Source organism: Lampetra planeri, chromosome 31 (genome assembly GCF_965212315.1).
Source record: "Lampetra planeri chromosome 31, kcLamPlan1.2.h2, whole genome shotgun sequence".
Taxonomy (NCBI): Eukaryota; Metazoa; Chordata; class Hyperoartia; order Petromyzontiformes; family Petromyzontidae; genus Lampetra; species Lampetra planeri.
This window is the reverse complement of record NC_136137.1, coordinates 11688047-11714916: the sequence shown is the minus strand read 5'-3', so window position 1 is coordinate 11714916 and position 26870 is coordinate 11688047. Positions and strand designations below refer to the sequence as shown.

At 52.9% G+C, this 26870-nt stretch overlaps 2 protein-coding genes across 9 annotated transcripts in view; one reads left to right on the top strand and one right to left on the bottom strand.

The window, feature by feature from the left end:
* Positions 1–15316, top strand: part of OVCA2 (OVCA2 serine hydrolase domain containing) — a 37193-nt gene extending 21877 nt beyond the window's left edge. For 4 of the 7 annotated variants that reach the window (XM_078609311.1, XM_078609313.1, XM_078609312.1 and 1 more), the window contains 2 exons: positions 5865–5990; positions 7935–15316. In XM_078609311.1, coding sequence (XP_078465437.1) covers positions 5865–5990; positions 7935–8161 — 353 coding nt within the window. In that variant the 3' untranslated portion in view covers positions 8162–15316. The remainder of the gene's footprint in view (positions 1–5864; positions 5991–7934) is intronic. The other 3 variants (XR_013587658.1, XR_013587657.1, XR_013587656.1) reach the window with 3 other exon arrangements.
* LOC144729228 (dnaJ homolog subfamily B member 6-B-like) overlaps positions 1–26870 on the bottom strand; it is a 64603-nt gene that overhangs the window by 4634 nt on the left and 33099 nt on the right. For both annotated transcript variants that reach the window (XM_078609321.1, XM_078609320.1), the window contains exons 7-9: positions 18095–18254; positions 17237–17307; positions 408–650 (exon numbers count right to left, since the gene is read on the bottom strand). In XM_078609321.1, coding sequence (XP_078465447.1) covers positions 408–650; positions 17237–17307; positions 18095–18254 — 474 coding nt within the window. The remainder of the gene's footprint in view (positions 1–407; positions 651–17236; positions 17308–18094; positions 18255–26870) is intronic.

Here is a 26870-nt window from a genome sequence, read left to right as displayed (position 1 = left end):
TGCCGGCCTTCACAGGTGCTGCTACTCGCTAACAGCACGCACCCCAACAGTCTGTTATGGCTATACAGGGGATCTTTATCTTTGTTGTGCGAGGGGGCGCGGTAGCGGTTAGCGTTCTGCGCTACGAAACCGGCGACCCGAGTTCAATTCCCGCTCGCGGTCAGCAACACCGGCGACGACTAAATCGGTCCTGGGCCTCCCCTAGGTCTACTCGGCCTGAAACGAGTACCTGGTGCTATGCGTAAAACATCGCCACTTAGCAAGACAAAGGCGGGGCCGGTCGCGGTCTCTGGCCGAACCCACGCCGCCGTGCGCCGCCATGCGCCGCCCCCCGGGGGCTCTCGCAGGCGCCGCTCCTCCTCGTTAACGGCGCTCGCCCCGACCGGCCGCCGCCGCCTCCTCCTCACCCGTGCGCCGCGCCTCCTGCTCGGAGAGGCTGTAGGCCATGGCGAGCTGCATCTCCTCGTCGTCCTCGTCGCTGTCCGACACGTAGAAGTACTCGGAGGGGCAGCTCTGCGTGCGCTCCGTGCGGCGAGCCTGGGGGGCCCCGTCCCCCGCGATCGCCTGGGGCCCCCCTTCGCCCCCCTGCTGCTGCTGCTGCTGCTCGCGCCGGCTCAGCTCCAGCACCAGCGCCATCTCATCCTCCACGCCTGCAGGGACGCGCACAGCGCACAAAGACCCCCCGCGCCACGCGTGGCCTTCACTCGGTTGCTGGTTGCAAGCGGTGTTGGCGAGCAGCGCCTACGAAGACCGGCACGGCACGCGAGGGAGGGGTGGGTGGGTGGTCAGCATCACGCCCGGCCACACCGCACCAGGTACTCATTTAAGGCCGAGATCCACCTCGGGGAGGCCCAGACCCAGTTCGGATATTCGCCGTTATTGGGTCGTGAGTGGGTATCGAACTCGGGCACACAAAACACGCGCGGACACGAGGAGGCACACGTGGATGGACGCACATACGCACGCTTCAGCGACGGAGCCGTGAGCCCAGAGATCGCGACACAGCGATGCAACTCGCGGATGTCGTTTCCAGCGAAGATCAAACCGCCGTGCCGTCACGGAGACCGTGCAATGCCCCCAAGGACGCTGACGTGCTGCTGACTGGTAGAGTCACTGCGCTCCACACACAGAACTGTAAGGCGATGTGCACCGGACACCAATCCCCTGGCTCGCTGTTCCGTCGGGCATTCTGCAGACTGCGAGGGAGTTTCCTTGCCAGTGACGGGCTACCCGCGGGCCAAGGCCTCGCCACGTGGATCGCCGTCGGCTCCTTCTGGGATCACTCTGCTTCCCTCCTAGAATCTAACCCAGATCTTACTCATGTAGATGTATACAGCGCCTCGCTCCAAGAACGCCGGTGAACAGAGTGGAATCGCGCGGATGTCCACAATAACCGCCTCCTCATTCGAGACCCAAACATCATCGCACCTCCTGGCTTTGACATTCCTCCTCGAAGACAGCGTGGGACCATCAACCGCATCAGGACATCAACAGACCGATGCGCACGTCCACCACACGAATGGAACATTGAAGACGCAAGCCACGGGGGAGTGCGAACTCCTGACCACGCATGGTGAACCACCGCGGTCTGCAGCCCTGCAATAGGTGCAGGAAGAACCGACGCGAACTCTCTCTGATGAAGCCCTCTCGTCGTGGCCAGCAGCAGCAGCAGCAGAGCTCGACATTGGCATACTCGAGCCCCTGCACCGCATCGCTGATGCTGCTGCTGCTCCCATCGTGCGCAAGAACTGAAACAGAGCAGCGATGGCGCCCGCTGACAGCCCTCGCCTGCAGAACCGATGGGAGGCAGCAGCCCTGCCATCGACTCCACATCAGTGGCTGCCTTCACCATCTCTTATCATCATCATCACCATCTCAAATCGTCATTAACACCATCACTTATCATCTATACCATCGCTTATCATCTCTTACGTGCTATCCGACACAGGCTTTTAGTAAATTTTTTGAAAGATGAAAACACATTTTGAAGTAATTTAAACAAGACCCTCTTACCTACGCCTGCGCTCACACTCTGTTGAGACACCCAGAGGGGAGAGAGTCTCTGCTGAGAGACACAGAGGGGAGAGAGTCTCTGCTGAGTCACCCAGAGGGGAGAGAGTCTCTACTGAGAGACACAGAGGGGAGAGAGTCTCTGCTGAGACACCCAGAGGGGGGAGAGTCTCTGCTGAGACACCCAGAGGGGGGAGAGTCTCTGCTGAGACACCCAGAGGGGAGAGTGTATCCACTAAGACACCCAGAGGGGAGAGAGTCTCACTGAGTCACCCAGAGGGGAGAGAGTCTCACTGAGTCACCCAGAGGGGAGAGAGTCTCTGCTGAGACACCCAGAGGGGGGAGAGTCTCTGCTGAGACACCCAGAGGGGAGAGAGTCTCTGCTGAGACACAGAGGGGAGAGAGTCTCACTGAGACACCCAGAGGGGAGAGAGTCTCTGCTGAGACACCCAGAGGGGAGAGAGTCTCTGCTGAGACACCCAAAGGGGAGGGTGTCTCTGCTGAGAGACACAGAGGGGAGAGAGTCTGACTGAGACACCCAGAGGGGAGAGAGTCTATACTGAGACCCCCAGAGGGGGGAGAGTCTCTACTGAGAGACACAGAGGGGAGAGAGTCTGACTGAGACACCCAGAGGGGGGAGAGTCTCTACTGAGACCCCCAGAGGGGGGAGCGTCTCTGCTGAGACACCCAGAGCGGGGAGAGTCTCACTGAGACACCCAGAGGGGAGAGAGTCTCTACTGAGACACACAGAGGGGAGAGTCTCACTGAGAGACCCAGAAGGGAGAGAGTCTCTGCTGAGACACCCAGAGGGGAGAGAGTCTCTGCTGAGACACCCAGAGGGGAGAGAGTCTCACTGAGACACCCAGAGGAGAGGGTGTCTCTGCTGAGACACCCAGAGGGGAGAGAGTCTCTGCTGAGACACCCAGAGGGGAGAGTCTCACTGAGACACCCAGAGGGGAGAGAGTATCTGCTGAGACACACAGAGGGGAGAGAGTCTCTGCTGAGACACCCAGAGGGGAGAGTCTCTGCTGAGACACACAGAGGGGAGGGTGTCTCTGCTGAGACACCCAGATTGGGGAGAATCTCTGCTGAGACACCCAGAGGGGAGGGTGTCTCTGCTGAGACACCCAGAGGGGAGAGAGTCTCTACTGAGACACCCAGAGGGGAGAGAGTCTCACTGAGACACCCAGAGGGGAGAGAGTCTCACTGAGACACCCAGAGGGGAGAGAGTCTCTGCTGAGACACCCAGAGGGGAGAGAGTCTCTGCTGAGACACCCAGAGGGGAGAGAGTCTCACTGAGACACCCAGAGGGGGGAGAGTCTCACTGAGACACCCAGAGGGGAGAGAGTCTCACTGAGAGACCCAGAGGGGAGAGAGTCTCTACTGAGACAGAGGGGGGAGAGTCTCACTGAGACACCCAGAGGGGGGAGAGTCTCACTGAGACACCCAGAGGGGACAGAGTCTCTGCTGAGACACCCAGAGGGGAGAGAGTCTCTACTGAGACACACAGAGGGGGGAGAGTCTCACTGAGACACCCAGAGGGGAGAGAGTCTCACTGAGACACCCAGAGGGGAGAGAGTCTCACTGAGACACCCAGAGGGGAGAGAGTCTCTGCTGAGACACCCAGAGAGGAGAGAGTCTCACTGAGACACCCAGAGGGGGGAGAGTCTCACTGAGACACCCAGAGGGGAGAGAGTCTCTGCTGAGACACCCAGAGGGGAGAGAGTCTCTACTGAGACCCCCAGAGGGGGGAGAGTCTCTACTGAGACACACAGAGGGGAGAGAGTCTCTACTGAGACACCCAGAGGGGAGAGAGTCTATACTGAGACCCCCAGAGGGGGGAGAGTCTCTACTGAGACACACAGAGGGGAGAGAGTCTCTGCTGAGACACCCAGAGTGGGGAGAGTCTCACTGAGACACCCAGAGGGGAGAGAGTCTCTACTGAGACACACAGAGGGGAGAGAGTCTCACTGAGAGACCCAGAAGGGAGAGAGTCTCTGCTGAGACACCCAGAGGGGAGAGAGTATCTGCTGAGACACCCAGAGGGGAGAGAGTCTCTGCTGAGACACCCAGAGGGGAGGGTGTCTCTGCTGAGACACCCAGATGGGAGAGAGTCTCTGCTGAGACACCCAGAGGGGAGGGTGTCTCTGCTGAGACACCCAGAGGGGAGAGAGTCTCTGCTGAGACACCCAGAGGGGATAGAGTCTCTACTGAGACCCCCAGAGGGGGGAGAGTCTCTACTGAGACACACAGAGGGGAGAGAGTCTCTACTGAGACACCCAGAGGGGAGAGAGTCTATACTGAGACCCCCAGAGGGGGGAGAGTCTCTACTGAGACACACAGAGGGGAGAGAGTCTCTGCTGAGACACCCAGAGGGGAGAGTGTCTCTACTGAGACACCCAGAGGGGGGAGAGTCTCTACTGAGACCCCCAGAGGGGGGAGCGTCTCTGCTGAGACACCCAGAGCGGGGAGAGTCTCACTGAGACACCCAGAGGGGAGAGAGTCTCTACTGAGACACACAGAGGGGAGAGTCTCACTGAGAGACCCAGAAGGGAGAGAGTCTCTGCTGAGACACCCAGAGGGGAGAGAGTCTCTGCTGAGACACCCAGAGGGGAGAGAGTCTCACTGAGACACCCAGAGGAGAGGGTGTCTCTGCTGAGACACCCAGAGGGGAGAGAGTCTCTGCTGAGACACCCAGAGGGGAGAGTCTCACTGAGACACCCAGAGGGGAGAGAGTATCTGCTGAGACACCCAGAGGGGAGAGAGTCTCTGCTGAGACACCCAGAGGGGAGAGTCTCTGCTGAGACACACAGAGGGGAGGGTGTCTCTGCTGAGACACCCAGATTGGGGAGAATCTCTGCTGAGACACCCAGAGGGGAGGGTGTCTCTGCTAAGACACCCAGAGGGGAGAGAGTCTCTACTGAGACACCCAGAGGGGAGAGAGTCTCACTGAGACACCCAGAGGGGAGAGAGTCTCTGCTGAGACACCCAGAGGGGAGAGAGTCTCTGCTGAGACACAGAGGGGAGAGAGTCTCACTGAGACACCCAGAGGGGAGAGAGTCTCACTGAGACACCCAGAGGGGAGAGAGTCTCTGCTGAGACACCCAGAGGGGAGAGAGTCTCTGCTGAGACACCCAGAGGGGAGTCTCTGCTGAGACACACAGAGGGGAGTTTCGCTCCTGGCCCTGGGTCCACGCTGCGTGGGGAGGACACCTCTGTGGGTGTTTGTGTCTCTCAGTGTTTCTGTTTTGCAGTCGCGCTCCACGCTCCGCGCTCGGCTCCTGGCCAGAGCGTTCGCTCCCAACTTCATGATCACGTGCTCCCCCCCCCTCTCTCAAACCTGCCTCTCTTGCGCTCTTTTTTTACGATCAGAGGAAACAAGAAGATGCTCGGTGTAGTCGGCACTTTGCTTCGGTCATCATTTAGTGTTTTTTTTAATGCTTTGCTTTATGTAACCCCCCCCCCCCTCCTTTTAAATGAAAGATTTTACAAGAGAGGTCTCGCTCTGCTCTCCTTTACCCCTTCCCTCTCTCTCTACCCCCTCTCTCTACCCCCCCTCCTCTCTCTCTACCCCCTCTCTCCCTACTCCATGTTTATGTTCCCCCTATGTTTTGTATGTAATATTTGTAATATTATAAAAAAAATGTATTTTTTAGGACAAGTGCTGCATCTGCACCCAGCCCTTCTTGCAGGCCTACGGCCTCCGACGGGTCGCTCATATCTGCATGCAGAGCTCTCCATCCCCCTCTCTCTTGCACCTCTACCATCTCGACTGCTCTCCCCTCTCTCGCTGTCTTATTCTCTCTCTCCACCTCTGCACTTGCTCTCTCGCCCAATGTCGACTGTGTGCTCAGCAACGCTCACGCGGACGTTGAGGGGTGGCGAGGGGGCGAGGAGGGTGGCGGTGAGCGGCAGCTCTCGGAGTCGCCGAGTCGCCACGAGAGACGTGGGGAGCGGTGAGAGACGCGGCGGGGACGGAGGTAACCATCGTGCCATGCGGTTGGGGCCCGGGTCATCGTCTGTCTGGTGTGGGTAGGGCTACAGCTGTGGTGTGGGTGGTGTGAGGCAGGGCTACAACTGTGTGGTGGGTGGTGTGGGGTAGAACTACAGCTGTGTGGTGTGCGTGGTGTGGGTGGTGTGGATGGGGCTACAGCTGTGTGGTGGGTGGTGTAGGGTGGGGCTACAGCTGTGGTGTGGGTGGTGTGGGTGGTGTGGGGCTACAGCTGTGGTGTGGGTGGTGTGGGTGGTGTGGGGTGGGGCTACAGCTGTGGTGTGGGTGGTGTGGGGTGGGGCTACAGCTGTGGTGTGGGTGGTGTGGGGTGGGGCTACAGCTGTGGTGTGGGTGGTGTGGGTGGTGTGGGGTCGTGCTACAGCTGTGGTGTGGGTGGTGTGGGGTCGTGCTACAGCTGTGGTGGGTGGAGTGGGTGGTGTGGGGTGGGGCTACAGCTGTGGTGTGGGTGGTGTGGGTGGGGCTACAGCTGTGGTGTGGGTGGGGCTACAGTTGTGGGCTGGGTGGTGTGGGGTGGGGCTACAGCTGTAGTGTGGGTGGTGTGGGGCTACAGCTGTGTGGTGGGTGGTGTGGGGTAGGACTACAGCTGTGGTGTGGGTGGTGTGGGGTGAGGCTACAGCTGTGGGGTGGGTGGTGTGGGTGGTATGGGTGGTGTGGGTGGGGCTACAGCTGTGGGGTGGGTGGTGTGGGTGGGGCTACAACTGTGGGCTGGTGGTTTGGGTAAAGTTCGAGCTCTGGTGTAGGTAGTTTGGGGAGGATCAGGGCTATAGTCTGATTGGTTAACATGGTTTGAGTTTGGGATCTGGTACATGCCTCAATCTGATTGGCAAGTGTGCAGTCACGTGCACATGACTCACCACCTATCTGTGCCTTCTCACGCACGGCTCCCATTCTCTGCCCCCCCCCCCAACCTCTCTCTTCGTTTCCTCCGGCATGCGCGAGTTCACCTAATTGGCCATAAATGCCAAATCAGGAAGCTGCTGAAATGTGCATTTTGTGCGTCAGAGGCGATTTCATGAATAAATAAACCCAATCCCCTCCACGTGGCCGCTACCCGCACTGCGCCCTCCCCGCAGCCAACTCGCTCCCAAGGCAGCCGGAGACCAGCGTCTGGACGGCCGAGTCCCGTATCGATATCATAGCGGCACCACAAATGGTACCCGATGGGTACCCTACCTCAAGGCCGTAGCCATGGAGTCAACATTGGGGGGGGACCAAATCTTCCAGGGGTCTGGGGGTCTGCCCCCCCCCAGAAAAAAAATCTAAATTTGAAAACGAATTTTCTGCCATTTCCTGCCTAAAATATTTTTAAAAATTCACTAACACATAGGATGGACAATAATGTCTAATAGTGTATTGTATTCTATTGCTCTGTTTTTTCTTTTTTACCTTTTCCTGTTTAATTGTATGTAATGGCATATATTAGGGATTAATAAAGTACAACCATAACCACAATAATTTAAACAGAAATCTATTTTATAGCAATATATTGGGGGGGACATTTTGAGCATATTGGAATATTGGGGGGGGGGGGGGATGTGTCCCCCCCAATATATCTTATAATTACGGCCTTGCCCTACCTTATCGGTGACCATATCAGTACCGTATCGGTACCGTAGAGTTAGGGAGGTGCTAGGAATTGTGTAGCAGGATAGGGCAAGCAACTTGGAGGTTGTGATGGGTGGGACACGTGAGCAGTTTAGAGGAGGAAGAAAGCGGAGGGCAGGTCACTGAGACCGCGCACTCGAGCGGCATGGAGAGGCGGCACAGCGAGGTAGAGGAGACCTCAAGCCAGGAGGCGCTGGTGGCGGCGAGCGCGTAAACCTTTGTGGGTCAGATGTCAACTGTGCAACAGCTGTGGTCATCCGTTGACCTCTTGACCTTTGCCTTATCATTAAGATATTTCTCTGCCCAGGTGCACGCGTGGCACAGCGTCGGTGGTACCAGCTGCAATCCACCCCACCACCACCCCAAGGGGCCAGCATCGCCGCCCGGCATCGCCGCTTCTCCAGGGGCCGCGGGGCGCAGGGTGTGAGCGGAGGGTCGAGCTGGCACGATCTTCGGGGATCGCGAGATCGTTGGGGAATCGATAATTTCAACTGCAGCGGAAGCGAGATGGAATCGAACCGTTGTGACCTCTGAATTGCAAATTCACTGGAGGCTTCTCCTTGCCAACATCAACCTCACGGCATGCGATGTGTGCAAATTAATTAGTTATCACGCACACAATCGGGCGCGTGTCTCACGAGTGTGAGGGTCTATTTTTTGTTACGCGGCTACAAAGATCCCTCCTGTGTTGATTTAGGGCGGCAGGCAGCGTCTGCCTGTGCACGTCCGTGCCAACCATTGTCCACAGGGCTGACCTATGACCTCTTGACCTGAAGTAGCCAGACTGGGTGGCATGACACTGCCCGCTCTCCCATCGCCCTCCCATCGCACTCCCATCTCGTGCCGTGGTGTGTGCCAGCTTCAGGCGACGTCAGTCCGCGCCGCTCCACTCTCGCCATACTTGGCAGTGTTATGCAACGCCATCATTAGGGAGAATAGCGCACGAGCGAGCCAGACGCTGGCCCTACAATAATATCCTACAGCGACACTAAGACCAGCCAGTCACACGTAGGTTTTGTGTAACCGGAATGAGACCAGGCAGGAGAGGGCCTCATTTGCGAGGGTGACCTGGGTCACCAAACCGACGGAAGCAAAAACAAAGTTACAGTGATGAAGCGAATAGAAATGAAAGCGAAAACAACGAACCCGACCACCAAGCCCTAACTAAATTGTACAGGGTGTTTCAAAAAGATGGACCCAATTTCAAAGCAGTATATTTTACGATGGCAACATGTTACAATTACACAAAAAGTTACAAACGGTTTAATAAGTTATAAAGTTTTACTAACCATTTTATAAATGATCTATGTGCCCTCCACCTGCTGTACGGACAACATCGAGAAGATAGTTGAATTCGTCCCAAACGCCTCTCAAAGTGCCTTCTTCCACTGCCGTGATTCTCTTTTTGAGGTCATCCAGATTAGTCGCTAATGGTGGCACAGAAACACCGTCTTTGACGTATCCCCACAAGAAAAAGTCGCAGGGTGTGATGATGTCTGGGGATCTTGGGGGCCAAGAGTGTAGCGCCAAGTCTTGGGGTCCTGTGCGATCTATCCAACGTTGAGGCAGTGTCTTGTGAATGACTGAGGCTAAGGGCTGTTTGTGCGCTGGGAGAGGCATCTATCGGTAATCATTTGAAACTCCGTGCCCCGCCCTTTCCAGTGGTAAGAGTTTTTTTCATGGGAGGTTCGTGGTTGCAGAGATATAGCGATTTCAAATCGGGTCCATCTGTTTGCAACACCCTGTACAACCAGACTGTAGCATGAACCCAACTCCTGACAACGCACCGAATCCGAGGCCCTGCTACGTGCGTGAGTGGATGTGGCTTCCCTGTCTCAGCAGCTGGCCCAGCTGTGTGTGGCACCGGCCCCGGCTCTCCGTGCAGCCGCTGCTCCTCCCTCCGGCTGGCGCCATGAACCCGGCATTGCTGGCCCACGTCGACACTGGAAACGCGGTGGTTGCTCTGCTCCGATTTTGTTTCGTGTTCCTCGCCGCGGTGCGCAGGTTCCCTGGATACCATCCCGGACCCTGGCATTGCCTGTTGTGCATTTGGAGTTTGCGTCACTCTCTCTCCCGCCCCATGGCGGTCGCGTGTATTTTTCTCCAGGTCCTCAGGTTTTGCGCTCTGCATTTAGAAACGCGCATTCAGATTGTTTTGGCAGCTACGATGAATCCCAATGCTTGATGCCTCTGAAAAAAAGAGCTCATAGCTCAGTGGGCTTCACCTGCTGCAATAAACCAGTTTAGTTTTAAACATTGTTGTGAGGTTGGTCATGCAGGTCTGCGGTCGCCACCTTCTCCACTTGAGACCAGACCGGGACACGTTTCTCAGAGCTGTGCTGCCATCTCCCGCAGGAGAGTTCCACACAGCAGCAACTACGGTGCCACCGGAACACGACGGCAGACGATGACAGGTGATGCCGATTCCGGGACTGTCCCAGATCACACCCAGGTGTCAGCCCAAACCAGGTAAAACTTCCAAGTGAGCTAACGAGTCCTGGTCTCTTGAATTCACACCTGCTTCAACGACATTCACTCGACACGTAGAAGGTTGCTCAAATTTGATTTTTTTAATTGTTTGGTCTCCGACCCGAAGATGCCCAACGCAGTTCCCGGCGAAACGTCACGTGTCTGATGGATAACTTTGGTTGTGTTGAGGTGTGCGAGCTGAAACGGTGACCGCTGGCGCGTCTTTAAACGCACGGACACGTGGCACGTTTGGCCATGCGGAGTGGTGGAGGGTTCCACGACAAAATGTGGCCCGGTCACTAGGTCGGCTAACCCAATAATCTATTCTGAATGAGAATGGACTCGACTAAACCGTTGGGGTGTGGGGGCGATGGCAGAGCCAAGGGAAACGTGACCTTCCTGCGGGGTCAGAGGCCTCACTGAGGCGGGTCTGCTGAAACAACGCCACCTCCATCGCGTGCGCAAGAGGGCAGCAGCTGCTGCTGCTGCGTTGTTGCTGATACACTGCTGCTGCTGCTGCGTTGTTGCTGATACACTGCTGCTGATGCTACACTACTGCTCTGCTACAGCAGCTGCATTGCCAGTAGTGCACGAGCACAATTAACAACACAAATCTCTACACATGTCAATCACGCTGTGGCCTTGAAAAAACCAATAAGAAAAAAATCGGCGACGGTCCTTCTCCATAGCACGTAGACAGGCAGACGAACCCACAGCTTCACACTCGTGTAGGTGCAGCCCATACCACACAGCCTGGCTGTGGAGCTACGAGATAACCGTTGTTTTTTCGTTACGTCTTCACACACAAGGAGCTGCCACTGTGGTGGTGCAACGGTCAGCACAATGGACTGGACTGGACTCCAGCAATCCAGAGGTCGCCGGTTCGATTTCATCTCCTGGCGAAGCGGCTGAAACAATGGTGAGTTTCTTAAATCCCCACCCCCAACTCCTCTGTCCATCCAGCAGCAGTAGGTGACGTGTGGTGGGGTAGAGTGTGGGCAACTCATCAAGACGCCCGGTCAGCATGAAAGAGTAGACCAAATTCTCTCTGGAGCTCCCTAAAGAGGAGGCCCTACGGCCAGGAGTGGCGAGAGCGAGCGAGAAAACTTCCGACAAGCGGAAGAACGTGGAGCCTGCGTGGCGAGCGAAGCCAGGGGAAGGGCCGCGTGGCTGCAGGAGCAGGGCACCCCTGGGGGCGAGCGGCGCACGGCCTCCGTGCCACTGCGCTCGCCGTGCGCCCACCGCGGCGGAGCGGCTGGGGGAGGGGGGAGCGGGGGGATATTTTGGCTTTTTGCAGGAAACAACGCAAAGTGTCGCGACACTCGCGAGATCGAGGGGCCCGCCCAGCTCGTCGCCCTCCTTTCGCCGGGATCACGCCGAGACGTCTCCCCTGCCGGGGCTACGCCCCAGTGCTCGTCGGGGTGCGGTGCAGCAAGCGGGATGTTGCCGATCTCCTTGCAATCTTGGCATTTCTGCAGGCACCCTGGCTCCCCCCCCCCCACCACATCAAACGTAAACAAAACCATCTATGAGGAATTGGCTAAGCGTCCAACTACACGGGATGTTTGGCCAAAAATTCCCCGAGACTCCCTCCTCCTTGTTTGGGGCTCTGCCGCCATCACCACAGCAGCTCGTGTGGCTCCCCGCACAAGGACGTCGCGCCCCGCCACCCCCCGGAGACTCGTCGCCGTGTTTGTTACACTTCCTGTGCGTACGTCCACGTCGTGATCCGCAGGCCACAGCAGGCCACAGCAGGCCACAGCAGGCCACAGCAGGCCACAGCAGGCCACAGCAGGCCACAGCAGGCCACAGCAGGCCACAGCAGGCCACACGCCATCTGTTAGGAAACCCAAACGCCCAGACGTGTGCCGGACGGTGCTGCGGAGACCAGGCGTGCGCGTGGTTCGTCTTCCTGGTTACTCCTCCTCCGCTCGCTGGCCGCGTCTCATCTCGGGTTCCTCTTTTGTAACTTGTGCTTGGCTCCACCACTGCCTCTGATATCAGTCACGTGACAGGGGCTGCCTCGGGCGAACAAAGTTCCTGTTATGAAACGCGATATTGTGCAAACATTCACAGGTCGGGCCATGGTCTCATTGGCAGCCCCAGATCTGTATCTTCATCCAGCGTCAACGCCCCGCCACCCCACCACTCACCCTGCGTGTGTGCAGCTTGCAAACAACTCCAGCGCCAAGTCCGCCTGCGACCCGGAAGACCGACGGAGTCCTGCGCTGAATGTGCAGACGTCTCTCGTGTCGCCTCGCCGGGTGAGAACTCAAGGCGGTCACGTGGCACGGCCGTAGCGCGTTCACCGATTGTTGCAGGGGTTCGTGGTTTGCACCCAGGGGCCGCCCTGGATAATACTGTGGCCGTATTAAACGTACTGTACTTGCCTTCTTCGCAGAAGACGTTCAAGACCTTTAAATACAGTAGGCCATTGTATGTTGAAAAATTACACCGCAAATTACTTAATTGGGATTACACATCACCATAGCAACTTTACCGCCCCACTGTGGAACTACTGCACACCGCGTCTGTGAAACACCTTGACGATGTGGCCTTGGAGAGTGGCGCGAATACCAAATGCACGCGTGCTTGGAGTTGAACTGTGACGTCACGTCGTGTCACGTGACTCCACTGGCCCGAGGGGGATGAGGATGTCAAGTCGACCCGCAGCGCGTGCCGGTCGCCCCCCCCTCCCCCCCCCCCCACGGACGACGTCTTTGCAGCACCGTTCACGTTGTCGAACCTCGGTTCCTCCCTGAACATCGCAAATCTTCCTTCAAAGAACATCCTGAAGCAAACCACTCGTGCCCGATACAAATGTGATGTGGAACTTTGACCCCCCATCCTGTGTATCATCGATAGTTCATTGTTCAATGTAATTGAGGGGCTTGTGTGTTGTTGTTGTCTTGCTGTGATCTGGGACTGTTGCTGTTGCTGTTTTGCTGCCTTGCCCCAAGCTTGCATTTGGTGTTGACAAATCGGCAGGAATGTTTGTACTTGTGCTATTTGTACGTCTGTACTTTATTTCGTTGTAATAATTTATAGCGACTTTTTCGCTGTCTTGCTCTTATATTGTCCCCCCACCCGCCCCGTCGCTGGTGAAGAAGAGCTTCATCAGGTTTCTCCTCCACGAAATAGACAACATATTCTGACGCTAAGCCAAGTCGACCATCAATCAACACGTGACCTTGGTACTATTCGACGACGACGACTTGGGTGCGCCAACCAACCGGTGCCACGTGGCCTGCTACAATTGCTTCTCCTCTGCTCGTTCACCCGGGAGGAAAGCCCTCGCCGAGCCTGCAGGCTCGTTTTCAGGAGGGATGTTTGCCGCTGCTGTTGACGATCCCAATTGGCTAATTTGCAGGTCATTGTTCAACATTCGCATTTCTGGCCAATAGGTATGGGAGAAAACTTCAGAACCTTAAGGACACCCACGCAGAACAGGGGCAGAACGCAGACAGCACACAGAGAGGTGCCCGAGTCGGGAATCGAAACCTTCCGGTTACCGAACGCATACGTTGAGGTCACGCTCACTGCACACAAAGCGAGTGCCACAAATGAACCACAATAACTTGCTGATCTCAAGGAACAGAAACCATCACGCGAACTCAGGTCATCCTCGCTGTGGATTTTGGTAAACCATTGAACATAGCTGGCCACTGCATCGTGCGCTTTCAGATGCGCTTCTCCGGCCATCTGGAACGCTCTGCCTTCACTGGAGCTATGCAATTTTAAATCATCTAGATTAACAAACTCATGTTCTTTAGAACTGCTTTGTGTTTAGTTTTTTCTTCCCTCGCACCTCCAATTTTCACGGTTTAGCTACGTACGGTGCAAAGTAGTTCAACGTACATACATGCAAAGCGCGGCATTCACGGCCTCCGAATCATTCCCTCTCTCTTCGAGAGCGAACACGGTGCTATCCGATAATTACGCAGAAGCCGTCTCAGCGAGACCTGGAATGCGAGTAGAAGACACCGTCCCTTGCTCCGCTGACACACACGCTCCCCGTGACACGCGTTATACGGGACCCCTCACGGTGGGGTCACGACCCCTCGCCGTGCCCACCAGCACACACACAACCACCCGGGTCGGGGACGATCACGCCGAGACGAAAGCGAGCGTGATGATCGAATCCAAGTTCATACGTTTCATCCCAACCCTTATTAAAAAAAGTTATTGGTGTGAGGATCTGATTGACCAATACTGAATGACCCCAAAATCTCACCAGCATCGCAGCCAAAACTGCCGGTCTGCAAAGTGCAGTGCCACAAGGCAGCGACTCAACCGCAACCCAACTGCGACTTGCAATTTTTGCTGAAATGACGACGCCCGATGAATTTGCTACAAATCCAAAACATAAGTGGACTGGCTGAAACCGTTGTCTTCCTGGAGTCTATTCCGAGTTCCTGGACCTGAGGCCTGAAGAGGGCTTGGCACAGTTTCAAGCGAAAGGTCGGGGTTCTTACTGCTGCTAAATCTGGCCTTCAGTTGTTTCTCGACTCTGACCCACGGCGAGCGAGCCAAAAACAATTGGCTCGTCACGAAACGCTTGTACACGTGACAATTCAATTTTCTTGGCTACGTCAGATGGTGGAGGGTCTTACGACACAGACAGAATCAATAACGTGGCCTCGCCCAAAACATTATAACCACGAACGTCAAGTAGGCAGGTTTGTTTGACGAGGGCCAGCCATGTGTGCGGAGGTGCGTGCGTGGGGGAGCGGGTGTAGGGGTCGCGGCTTCCCTGCTAGCGCCGCACACGGGGCCCACGCGTGCGCAGCCTGCCACACTGTACCCACCTGAGGACCCAGGGCACACAGCAGCAGCAGCACAAAGACACAAGCACACCGGGTCCTTCAGCACGACTGCAGCAACACCATCTATCTTAGCCAGTGATAGACTGGCAGACTGCTCTCTGATGGGTCTCTAGATAGGAAGAAATTGACAGACTGATCTCTGGTGGGGTCTCTAGCCAGTAATAGACTGGCAGACTGGTCTCTGATAGCTTTGCTGGAGCGGATTTTCGCGTTTTCAGTGAACGTTGCTCACAAACGCATCGTGCATTCACGAAGGTGCCGAGGTGGTGGCGATGATGGCGATGAGGATGGTGATGAGGATGGTGATGAAAACGTCGGGTGGAGGAGCACTATTTGTGGTCAGAAAAGACAATACGAGCAAAACACCGGTGAAAATAAAAACACAAGACACGAACGAGTGATGTTTTTGAACGGGTGACGTTTGCAAACCAACAAGTTGTCCACCAAGGGCACCGAAGGCAACAGGAGTCGAACCCCTAAGTGTGGACGTGCCTTTAGCAAATCCTCCCAGTGTACGGACCATCCCTTGTGCCAGCCGAATTCGCGGGGGTTTGGGTTGTGGTTTGTAGCAGCGGGGCAAGGGTTGAGGTTAGGGTTGGGTTTAGGGTTGCAGTTAGCAATCGGGTTATGTGGGAGGTGCGGTGTGGGTTAGAATTGGGGTGAGGGTTGGGGAGTTGCAAGGGTTGAGGTGAGGGTGGGAGGCACGGCACACGGGGTGGGGGGGCAGGCCACACGGGGTGGGGGGGCAGGACACACGCGTGCGGGCGTGGGTGGGGAGGCCCCGTGCGATGCAACACTCCCCCCCCCACCCCCACGGGGATGCCGCACGGAGCGACGGGGATGCCGCACGGAGCGACGCCTCTACAGGGCCCACGCACTCGGTGACGGCCGCTACTTTGGCCCTCGACCTTTGGTTATGGTTAGCAATTGCTACCTTTAGGTCACAACTATTTTTAGTAACGGCTATTTTTAGGGATTGCTACTTTTAGTTAACACTGCTGCTTTTAGAAAACGGCCGTTTTCAGGAATGGCCAGCGATCTTGACGGCTGGATGTTTCACAGCGAGTTCTCTCGCGGGCCCACAATCTTTCCCGCTGCAGTCACCGTCACGGGCAGCCATTTCGGCTGGGGTTGTTGGCTGGCCTTCTATGGCGGCGTTTACGATGGACCGGGCGCCGGTTTACCCTAAGATCGACCGTCTTCGGGGCTTGACGTCTCTGTTTACGACCGGCCGCCTGACGGCCGGGCCGCGGTGACCTCTCTCGGTGTCGAAGGCGCGACGCTTGCGCCGCGGGCAAGGCCAAGAGCGCCTCGATGGCGCTCTGGCGGCCGCCACGCTCACCACGTGCGGGTGAGCGTGGCGAGCGTGGCGGCGGAGGAGGGGGGGTGGCAAGCGTGAGTGGCGGTGTTAATAATGGAGGTGAAACAGAATTTAAACAATAAATGCACTCGCAAACGTGGAAGGGTGTTTATTAAAGTGACCTCACGCGATACAAAACAAAAAAAATGGTGGCGTCACTTAAAAAATGACAGTTAGTTTCACAGCTGCACACCCGTGCACACGTAAATTCTGCATAAATAATAACGGTGAACACAGATCGCGTCGCGCGCTCGTACGAGGGGAATGCACGAGATTATTGCTCTCGGGTATTAACTTTGACGGCTTGGAAGTTTGACCGCACGCGGAGCGTTAGCCGACGCTTGTCACGAGAGAAATACAAAATATATTTTTGGGTTTCATTATTTAGTTTAGTTTTTGTACCGAATCGCCTTGCGTATTCTAACGCGCGTGCCGCTCGTCCGCCAGACCCGGGGGGGGGGGGGGCAGCGTCTCCGCGTGGTTCCACCGCCACCGCCACCACGGTGAAAATAAAAATACGGAGCTGGCGCCGCTACCAGGGAGGAGCGGCGGCACCCGAGGCCGAGCTAACAGCAACCGCCAGGAGGACAAAACGGAGAAGGAATGTGTGCGAGAGAGTGCGTGCGTGTGCGTGCGAGTGCGTGCGTGCGCGTGCGAGTGCGTGCGAGAAGCGTGGGGGGGCGGCCACGCGTGGCTCAGGGTCGCGGTGCTCGCACAGCCCAGCCCCCCCCCACCCCCATCACAGTCATCTGTACTGTACCCCTGCTCCCGCCACCCCCCACCCTATCCCCCCCCCAACCCCAACCTGGGATGTGCTCCCTAGCCCCAGCATAGCCCCTATGCCCTCGACGGCCCCAGGAGGAGGCCGGGCGCTGTGGGCCGCCGTGCTGCTGCCGCCGCCGCCGCCACTGCAGGCGGCCCTCTAGTACGTGAGCTTGGCCATCTGCTCCTTACCGTCCACTTTAATGGACTTGATTTGTCCATCCTCCTCCACCTCGACGCGCTCCTGCCCGTTCTCCACGATCCTGCGCCACCGCAGCCGCACGCGGAGGCGGGTTAACCAGGTGGGGGTGGGGGGGCTCATGGTTACCCAGACACGGGGACGCAGGAGACGGGGAAACGGTGTGATGTTGCAGGTCGGTGTGATGTGATAATCATTCTTACTTGCGGGTTAACGTGGTGGTGTGATGGCTGTGATGTTGTGATGGTGCTGCATGATGTGACCATGACAATTAGATTACGAATGTTTTATACTTGCAGATGATGATGCTGCGATGTTCATGCGATGGTGATGTGTGTCTTGATTGTGATGGTGACTTGGCATACTTGCGGGAGGTGTGGTGACGGTATTTTGATGATGCGATGTTGAGCCCATGTCTGTCGTGCAGCATACTTGAGAGGGGGTGGTGATGTTATGACGTGGTGATGATGGCGATGTGGCATACTTGCAGGTGGTGTGATGTTGTTAAAATGTTCTAATGTGATGACGACGGTGTGATGTGGCGACTTCTGGTGTGATGAAGTTGTGATGATAATGCTGTGGTGGTGTGGCGTAACTGATGACGTCGGTATGATGTGATGATGATGTTGTGATGGCATTATGATGTCATAAGATGCTGTGACGTGGCGATGGTGGCGGCGTAGCGTAACTGTGGGTGGTGATGATGCTGCGAAAATGTCGTGATGATGTCGTGATAAATACATTGTGATGGCGTGGTGATGGGTGGCGGCGTTGCATCCTTGCGGGTGGTGATGATGTTGCGATGATTTGTGATGACGATGTTGTGAGGGGACGCGGTGATGGTGGCGTACTTGCGGGTGGTGATCTTGTGGCCGTTGATGAAGCGCGTGGACGTGGACACGGAGCGGAAGGAGCCCGCCGGCTGGGGCCGCTGGGCGCCCGAGAATGACGGGAACGGAGAATACTCGTCGCCCAGCGCCGCCCCGCCAAACGAGCCAAACCCACCGAAGCCTGCGGCACACACACAGTACATACACACACAGTACATACACACACAGCACACACACACACACAGTACATACACACACAGCACACACACACACAGTACATACACATACAGCACACACACACACAGTACATACACATACAGCACACACACACACAGTACATACACATACAGCACACACACACACAGTACATACACATACAGCACACACACAGCACACACACAGTACATACACATACAGCACACACACACAGCACATACACATACAGCACATACACATACAGCACACACACACAGCACACACACACAGCACACACACAGTACATACACACACAGCACACACACAGTACACACACGTACAGCACACACACATACAGAGCATACACATACAGAGCACACACACACAGTACACACACATACAGCACACACACAGTACATACACATACAGCACACACAGTACATACACATACAGCACACACAGTACATACACATACAGCACACACATACATACAGTGCATACACATACAGTACACACACACAGTGCATACACATACAGCACACACACACAGTACATACAGCACACACACAGTACATACAGCACACACACAGCACACACACATACAGCACACACACAGCACACACACACATACAGCACACACACACACAGCACACACATACAGCACACGCACACCGTAGACACACACGGCACACACACACAGTACACACACACACACACAACACACAGTACACACAGTACACACACACAGCACACACACACACAGTACACCCACATACAGCACACACACACACACAGTACACACACATACAGCACACACAAGAGTACATACACATACAGCGCACACACAGTACATACACATACGGCACACACACACAGTACATACACATACAGCACACACACAACACACAGTACACACACAGCACACACACATACAGCACACACACACAGCACACACACATACAGCACACACACACACACACACAGTACACCCACATACAGCACACACACAGTACACCCACATACAGCACACACACAGTACACACACATACAGCACACACAACAGTACACACACATACAGCACACACAACAGTACATACACATACAGCACACACAGTACATACACATACAGCACACACACAGTACATACACATACAGCACACACACAGTACATACACATACAGCACACACACAGTACACACACATACATCACACACACAGTACAAACACATACAGCACACACACACAGTACATACACACACAGCACACACATACAGCACACACACACAGCACATACACATACAGCACACACACATACACACAGCACATACACATACAGCACACATACAGCACATACACAGTACATACACATACAGCACACACAGTACACACACACACAGTACATACACATACAGCACACACACACAGAACACACACAGTACATACACATACAGCGCACACACAGTACATACACATACAGCGCACACACAGTACATACACATACAGCACACACAGTACATAAACATACAGCACACACACAGTACATGCACATACACGTATAGCACACACACACACAGTACATACACATACAGCACACATACAGTACACACATACAGCACACACACAGTACACACACATACATCACACACACACACACAGTACATACACATACAGCACACACACACACACAGTACATACACACACAGCACACACACAGCACATACACATACAGTACACACACACACAGCACATACACATACAGCAAACACACACAGTACATACACATACAGCACACACGCACACACAGTACACACACACACAGTACATATACATACAGCACACACACAGTACATACACAAACAGCACACACACACAGCACATACACAAACAGCACATACACACAGCACACACCTACACAGTACATACACACAGTACACCCACATATACAGCACACACACACACAGTACACCCACATATACAGCACACACACACACAGTACACACACAAATTCAGCACACACATACAGCACACACACAGTACATACACATACAGCACACACAGTACATACAGCACACACACAGTACACACACACATACAATACACACACAGAACACACACACACAGTACATACACATACAGCACACACACAGCACACACACAGCACACACACAGCATACATACACATACAGCACACACACACATACAGCACACACATACAGCACACACACAGCACACCAACACACACAGCACACACACACAGTACATACACATACACGTACAGCACACACACAGTACATACACATACACGTACAGCACACACACAGTACATACACATACACGTACAGCACACACACAGTACATACACGTACAGCACACACACAGTACATACACGTACAGCACACACACACAGTACATACACGTACAGCACACACACAGCACACACACACAGCACATACACATACAGCACACACACAGCACACACACACAGTACAAACACACAGCACATACAGCACAGACAGCACATACACATACAGCACACACACATACAGTACACACACACAGTGCATACACATACAGCACACACACACACATACAGCACACACACACAGTACATACAGCACACACACAGTACATAGAGCACACACACAGTACACACAGCACACACACAGCACACACACAGCACACACACACCGTACACACACATACAGCACACACACAGTACATACAGCACACACACAGTACATACAGCACACACACATACAGTACACACACACACAGCACACACACAGCACACACACACCGTACACACACATACAGCACACACACACACACAACACACACACACATACAGCACACACACACACACAGCACACACACATACAGCACACGCACACCGTAGACACACACGGCACACACACACAGTACATACACACACGGTACACACACACAGTACATACACATACAGCACACACACACACAGTACACACACATACAGCACACACAACAGTACATACACATACAGCACACACACACAGTACATACACACACGGTACACACACACAGTACATACACATACAGCACACACACACACACACAATACACAGTACACACACACAGCACACACACATACAGCACACACACATACAGAACACACACACACACAGTACATACACATACAGCACACACACACACAGTACACCCACATACAGCACACACACACACAGTACACCCACATACAGCACACACACACACAGTACACACACATACAGCACACACACACACAGTACACACACATACAGCACACACACAGTACATACACATACAGCGCACACACAGTACATACACATACAGCACACACAGTACATACACACACAGCACACACACACAGCACATACACATACAGCACACACACACACAACACATACAGCACACATACACATACAGCACACACACACAGTACATACACATACAGCACACACAGTACACACACACACACACAGTACACACACACACACAGTACACACACACACACAGTACATGCACATACACGTATAGCACACACACACACAGTACATATACATACAGCACACACACACACAGAACACACACAGTACATACACATACAGCGCACACACAGTACATACACATACAGCACACACAGTACATACACATACAGCACACACACAGTACATGCACATACACGTATAACACACACACAGTACATACACATACAGCACACATACAGTACACACACATACAGCACACACACAGTACACACACACATACATCACACACACACAGCACATACACATACAGCACACACACACAGTACATACACATACAGCACACACGCACACACAGTACACACACACACAGTACATACACATACACGTATAGCACACACACACACACAGTACATATACATACAGCACACACAGTACATAGATGTACAGCACACATACAGTACATACACATACACGTATAGCACACAAACACAGTACATACACATACAGCACACACACAGTACATACACAAACAGCACACACACACAGCACATACACAAACAGCACACACACAGCACACACCCACACAGTACATACACACAGTACACACACATATACAGCACACACACACACAGTACACCCACATATACAGCACGCACACACACAGTACACACACATATACAGCAGACACATACAGCACACACACAGTACATACACATACAGCACACACAGTACATACAGCACACACACAGTACACACACACATACAACACACACACAGAACACACACACACAGTACATACACATACAGCACACACACAGTACATACACACACAGCACACACACAGCATACATACACATACAGCACACACACACATACAGCACACACACAGCACACACACAGCACACACAGTACACACACACAGTACATACACATACAGCACACACACAGTACATACACATACAGCACAAACACAGTACACACACATACATCACACAGTACATACACATACAGCACACACACACAGTACATACACACACAGCACACACACACAGCACACACACACAGCACATACACACAGCACACACACATACAGCACACACACACAGCACATACACATACAGCACACACACACAGTACATACACATACAGTACACACACACACACACAGTACACACACACACAGTACATGCACATACACGTATAGCACACACACAGTACATATACATACAGCACACACACAGTACATACACATACAGCGCACACACAGTACATACACATACAGCACACACAGTACATAAACATACAGCACACACACAGTACACACACATACATCACACACACAGTACATACACATACAGCACACACACACACAGTACATACACATACAGCACACACACACACAGTACATACACATACAGCACACACACACACAGTACATACACATACAGCACACACACACAGTACATACACATACAGCACACACGCACACACAGTACACACACAGTACATGCACATACACGTATAGCACACACACACAGTACATATACATACAGCACACACACAGTACATAGATGTACAGCACACATACAGTACATACACATACACGTACAGCACACAAACACAGTACATACATATACAGCACACACACAGTACATACACAAACAGCACACACACAGCACATACACAAACAGCACACACACAGCACATACACAAACAGCACACACACAGCACACACCCACACAGTACATACACACAGTACACACACATATACAGCACACACACACACAGTACACCCACATATACAGCACACACACACACAGTACACACACATATACAGCACACACACAGTACATACACATACAGCACACACACACAGTACATACACACACAGCAGACACACACAGCACACACACACAGCACACACACACACAGCACACACACACACAGCACATACACACACACAGCACATACACATACAGCACACATACACATACAGCACACACACACAGTACATACACATACAGCACACACAGTACACACACATTACACACACACACAGTACATGCACATACACGTATAGCACACACACACACAGTACATATACATACAGCACACACACAGTACATAAACATACAGCACACACACAGTACATGCACATACACGTATAGCACACACACACACACACACAGTACATACACATACAGCACACATACAGTACACACACATACAGCACACACACAGTACATACACATACATCACACACACACACAGTACATACACATACAGCACACACACAGTACATACACACACAGCACACACACAGCACATACACATACAGTACACACACACACACACAGCACATACACATACAGCACACACACACAGTACATACACATACAGCACACACACAGTACACACACACACAGTACATGCACATACACGTATAGCACACACACACACACACAGTACATATACATACAGCACACACACAGTACACAGATGTACAGCACACATACAGTACATACACATACACGTACAGCACACAAACACAGTACATACACATACAGCACACACACAGTACATACACAAACAGCACACACACACAGCACATACACAAACAGCACACACACAGCACACACACACACAGTACACCCACATATACAGCACACACACACACAGTACACACACATATACAGACAACACATACAGCACACACACAATACATACACATACAGCACACACACAGCACACACACAGCACACACACAGCATACATACACATACAGCACACACACACATACAGCACACACACACATACAGCACACACATACAGCACACACACAGCACACACAGTACACACACACATACAGCACACACACAGCACACACAGTACACACACACAGTACATACACATACACGTACAGCACACACACAGTACATACACATACAGCACACACACAGTACATACACGTACAGCACACACACACAGTACATACACGTACAGCACACACACAGCACACACACACACAGCACACACACACAGAGCACATACACATACAGCACACACACACAGCACACACACACAGCACATACACACACAGCACATACAGCACACACAGCACATACACATACAGCACACACATACAGCACACACACACATACAGTACATACACATACAGTACACACACACACAGTGCATACACATACAGCACACACAGTACATACACATACAGCACACACACACAGTACATACACATACAGCACACACACACACACATACAGCACACACACACAGTACATACAGCACACACACAGTACATACAGCACACACACAGTACATACAGCACACATACAGTACACACACAGCACACACACAGCACACACACACACAGCACACACACATACAGCACACACACACACACAGCACACACACATACAGCACACACACAACACACACACATACAGCACACACACACACAGCACACACACATACAGCACACGCACACCGTAGACACACACGGCACACACACAGTACATACACACACGGTACACACACACAGTACATACACATACAGCACACACACACACAGTACACACACACACATACAGCACACACACATACAGCACACACACACAGTACACACACACACAGCACACACACACACAGCACACACACACACAGCACACACACACACAGCACACACAACAGTACATACACATACAGCACACACACAGTACATACACATACAGCGCACACACAGTACATACACATACAGCACACACACAGTACATACACATACAGCACACACAGTACATACACATACAGCACACACACAGTACATACACATACAGCACACACAGTACATACACATACAGCACACACACAGTACATACACATACAGCACGCACACAGTACACACACATACAGCACACACACAGTACACACACATACATCACACACACAGTACACACACATACAGCACACACACAGTACATACACATACAGCACACACACACAGTACATACACACACAGCACACAGCACACACACACAGCACACACACACAGCACATACACATACAGCACACACACACACACACAGCACATACACATACAGCACACATACACATACAGCACACACACACACAGTACATACACATACAGCACACACAGTACACACACATTACACACACACACAGTACATGCACATACACGTATAGCACACACACACACAGTACATATACATACAGCACACACACAGTACATACACATACAGCACACACACAGTACATACACATACAGCACACACAGTACATAAACATACAGCACACACACAGTACATGCACATACACGTATAGCACACACACACACAGTACATACACATACAGCACACATACAGTACACACACATACAGCACACACACAGTACATACACATACATCACACACACACACAGTACATACACATACAGCACACACACAGTACATACACACACAGCACACACACAGCACATACACATACAGTACACACACACAGCACATACACATACAGCACACACACACAGTACATACACATACAGCACACACGCACACACAGTACACACACATACAGCACACACGCACACACAGTACACACACACACAGTACATGCACATACACGTATAGCACACACACACACAGTACATATACATACAGCACACACACAGTACATAGATGTACAGCACACATACAGTACATACACATACACGTACAGCACACAAACACAGTACATACACATACAGCACACACACAGTACATACACAAACAGCACACACACACAGCACATACACAAACAGCACACACACAGCACACACCCACACAGTACACCCACATATACAGCACACACACAGTACACACACATATACAGCACACACACACACAGTACACACGCATATACAGCACACACACACACAGTACACACACATATACAGCACACACACACACAGTACACACACATATACAGCACACACATACAGCACACACACAGTACATACACATACAGTACACACACACATACAACACACACACAGAACACACACACACACACAGTACATACACATACAG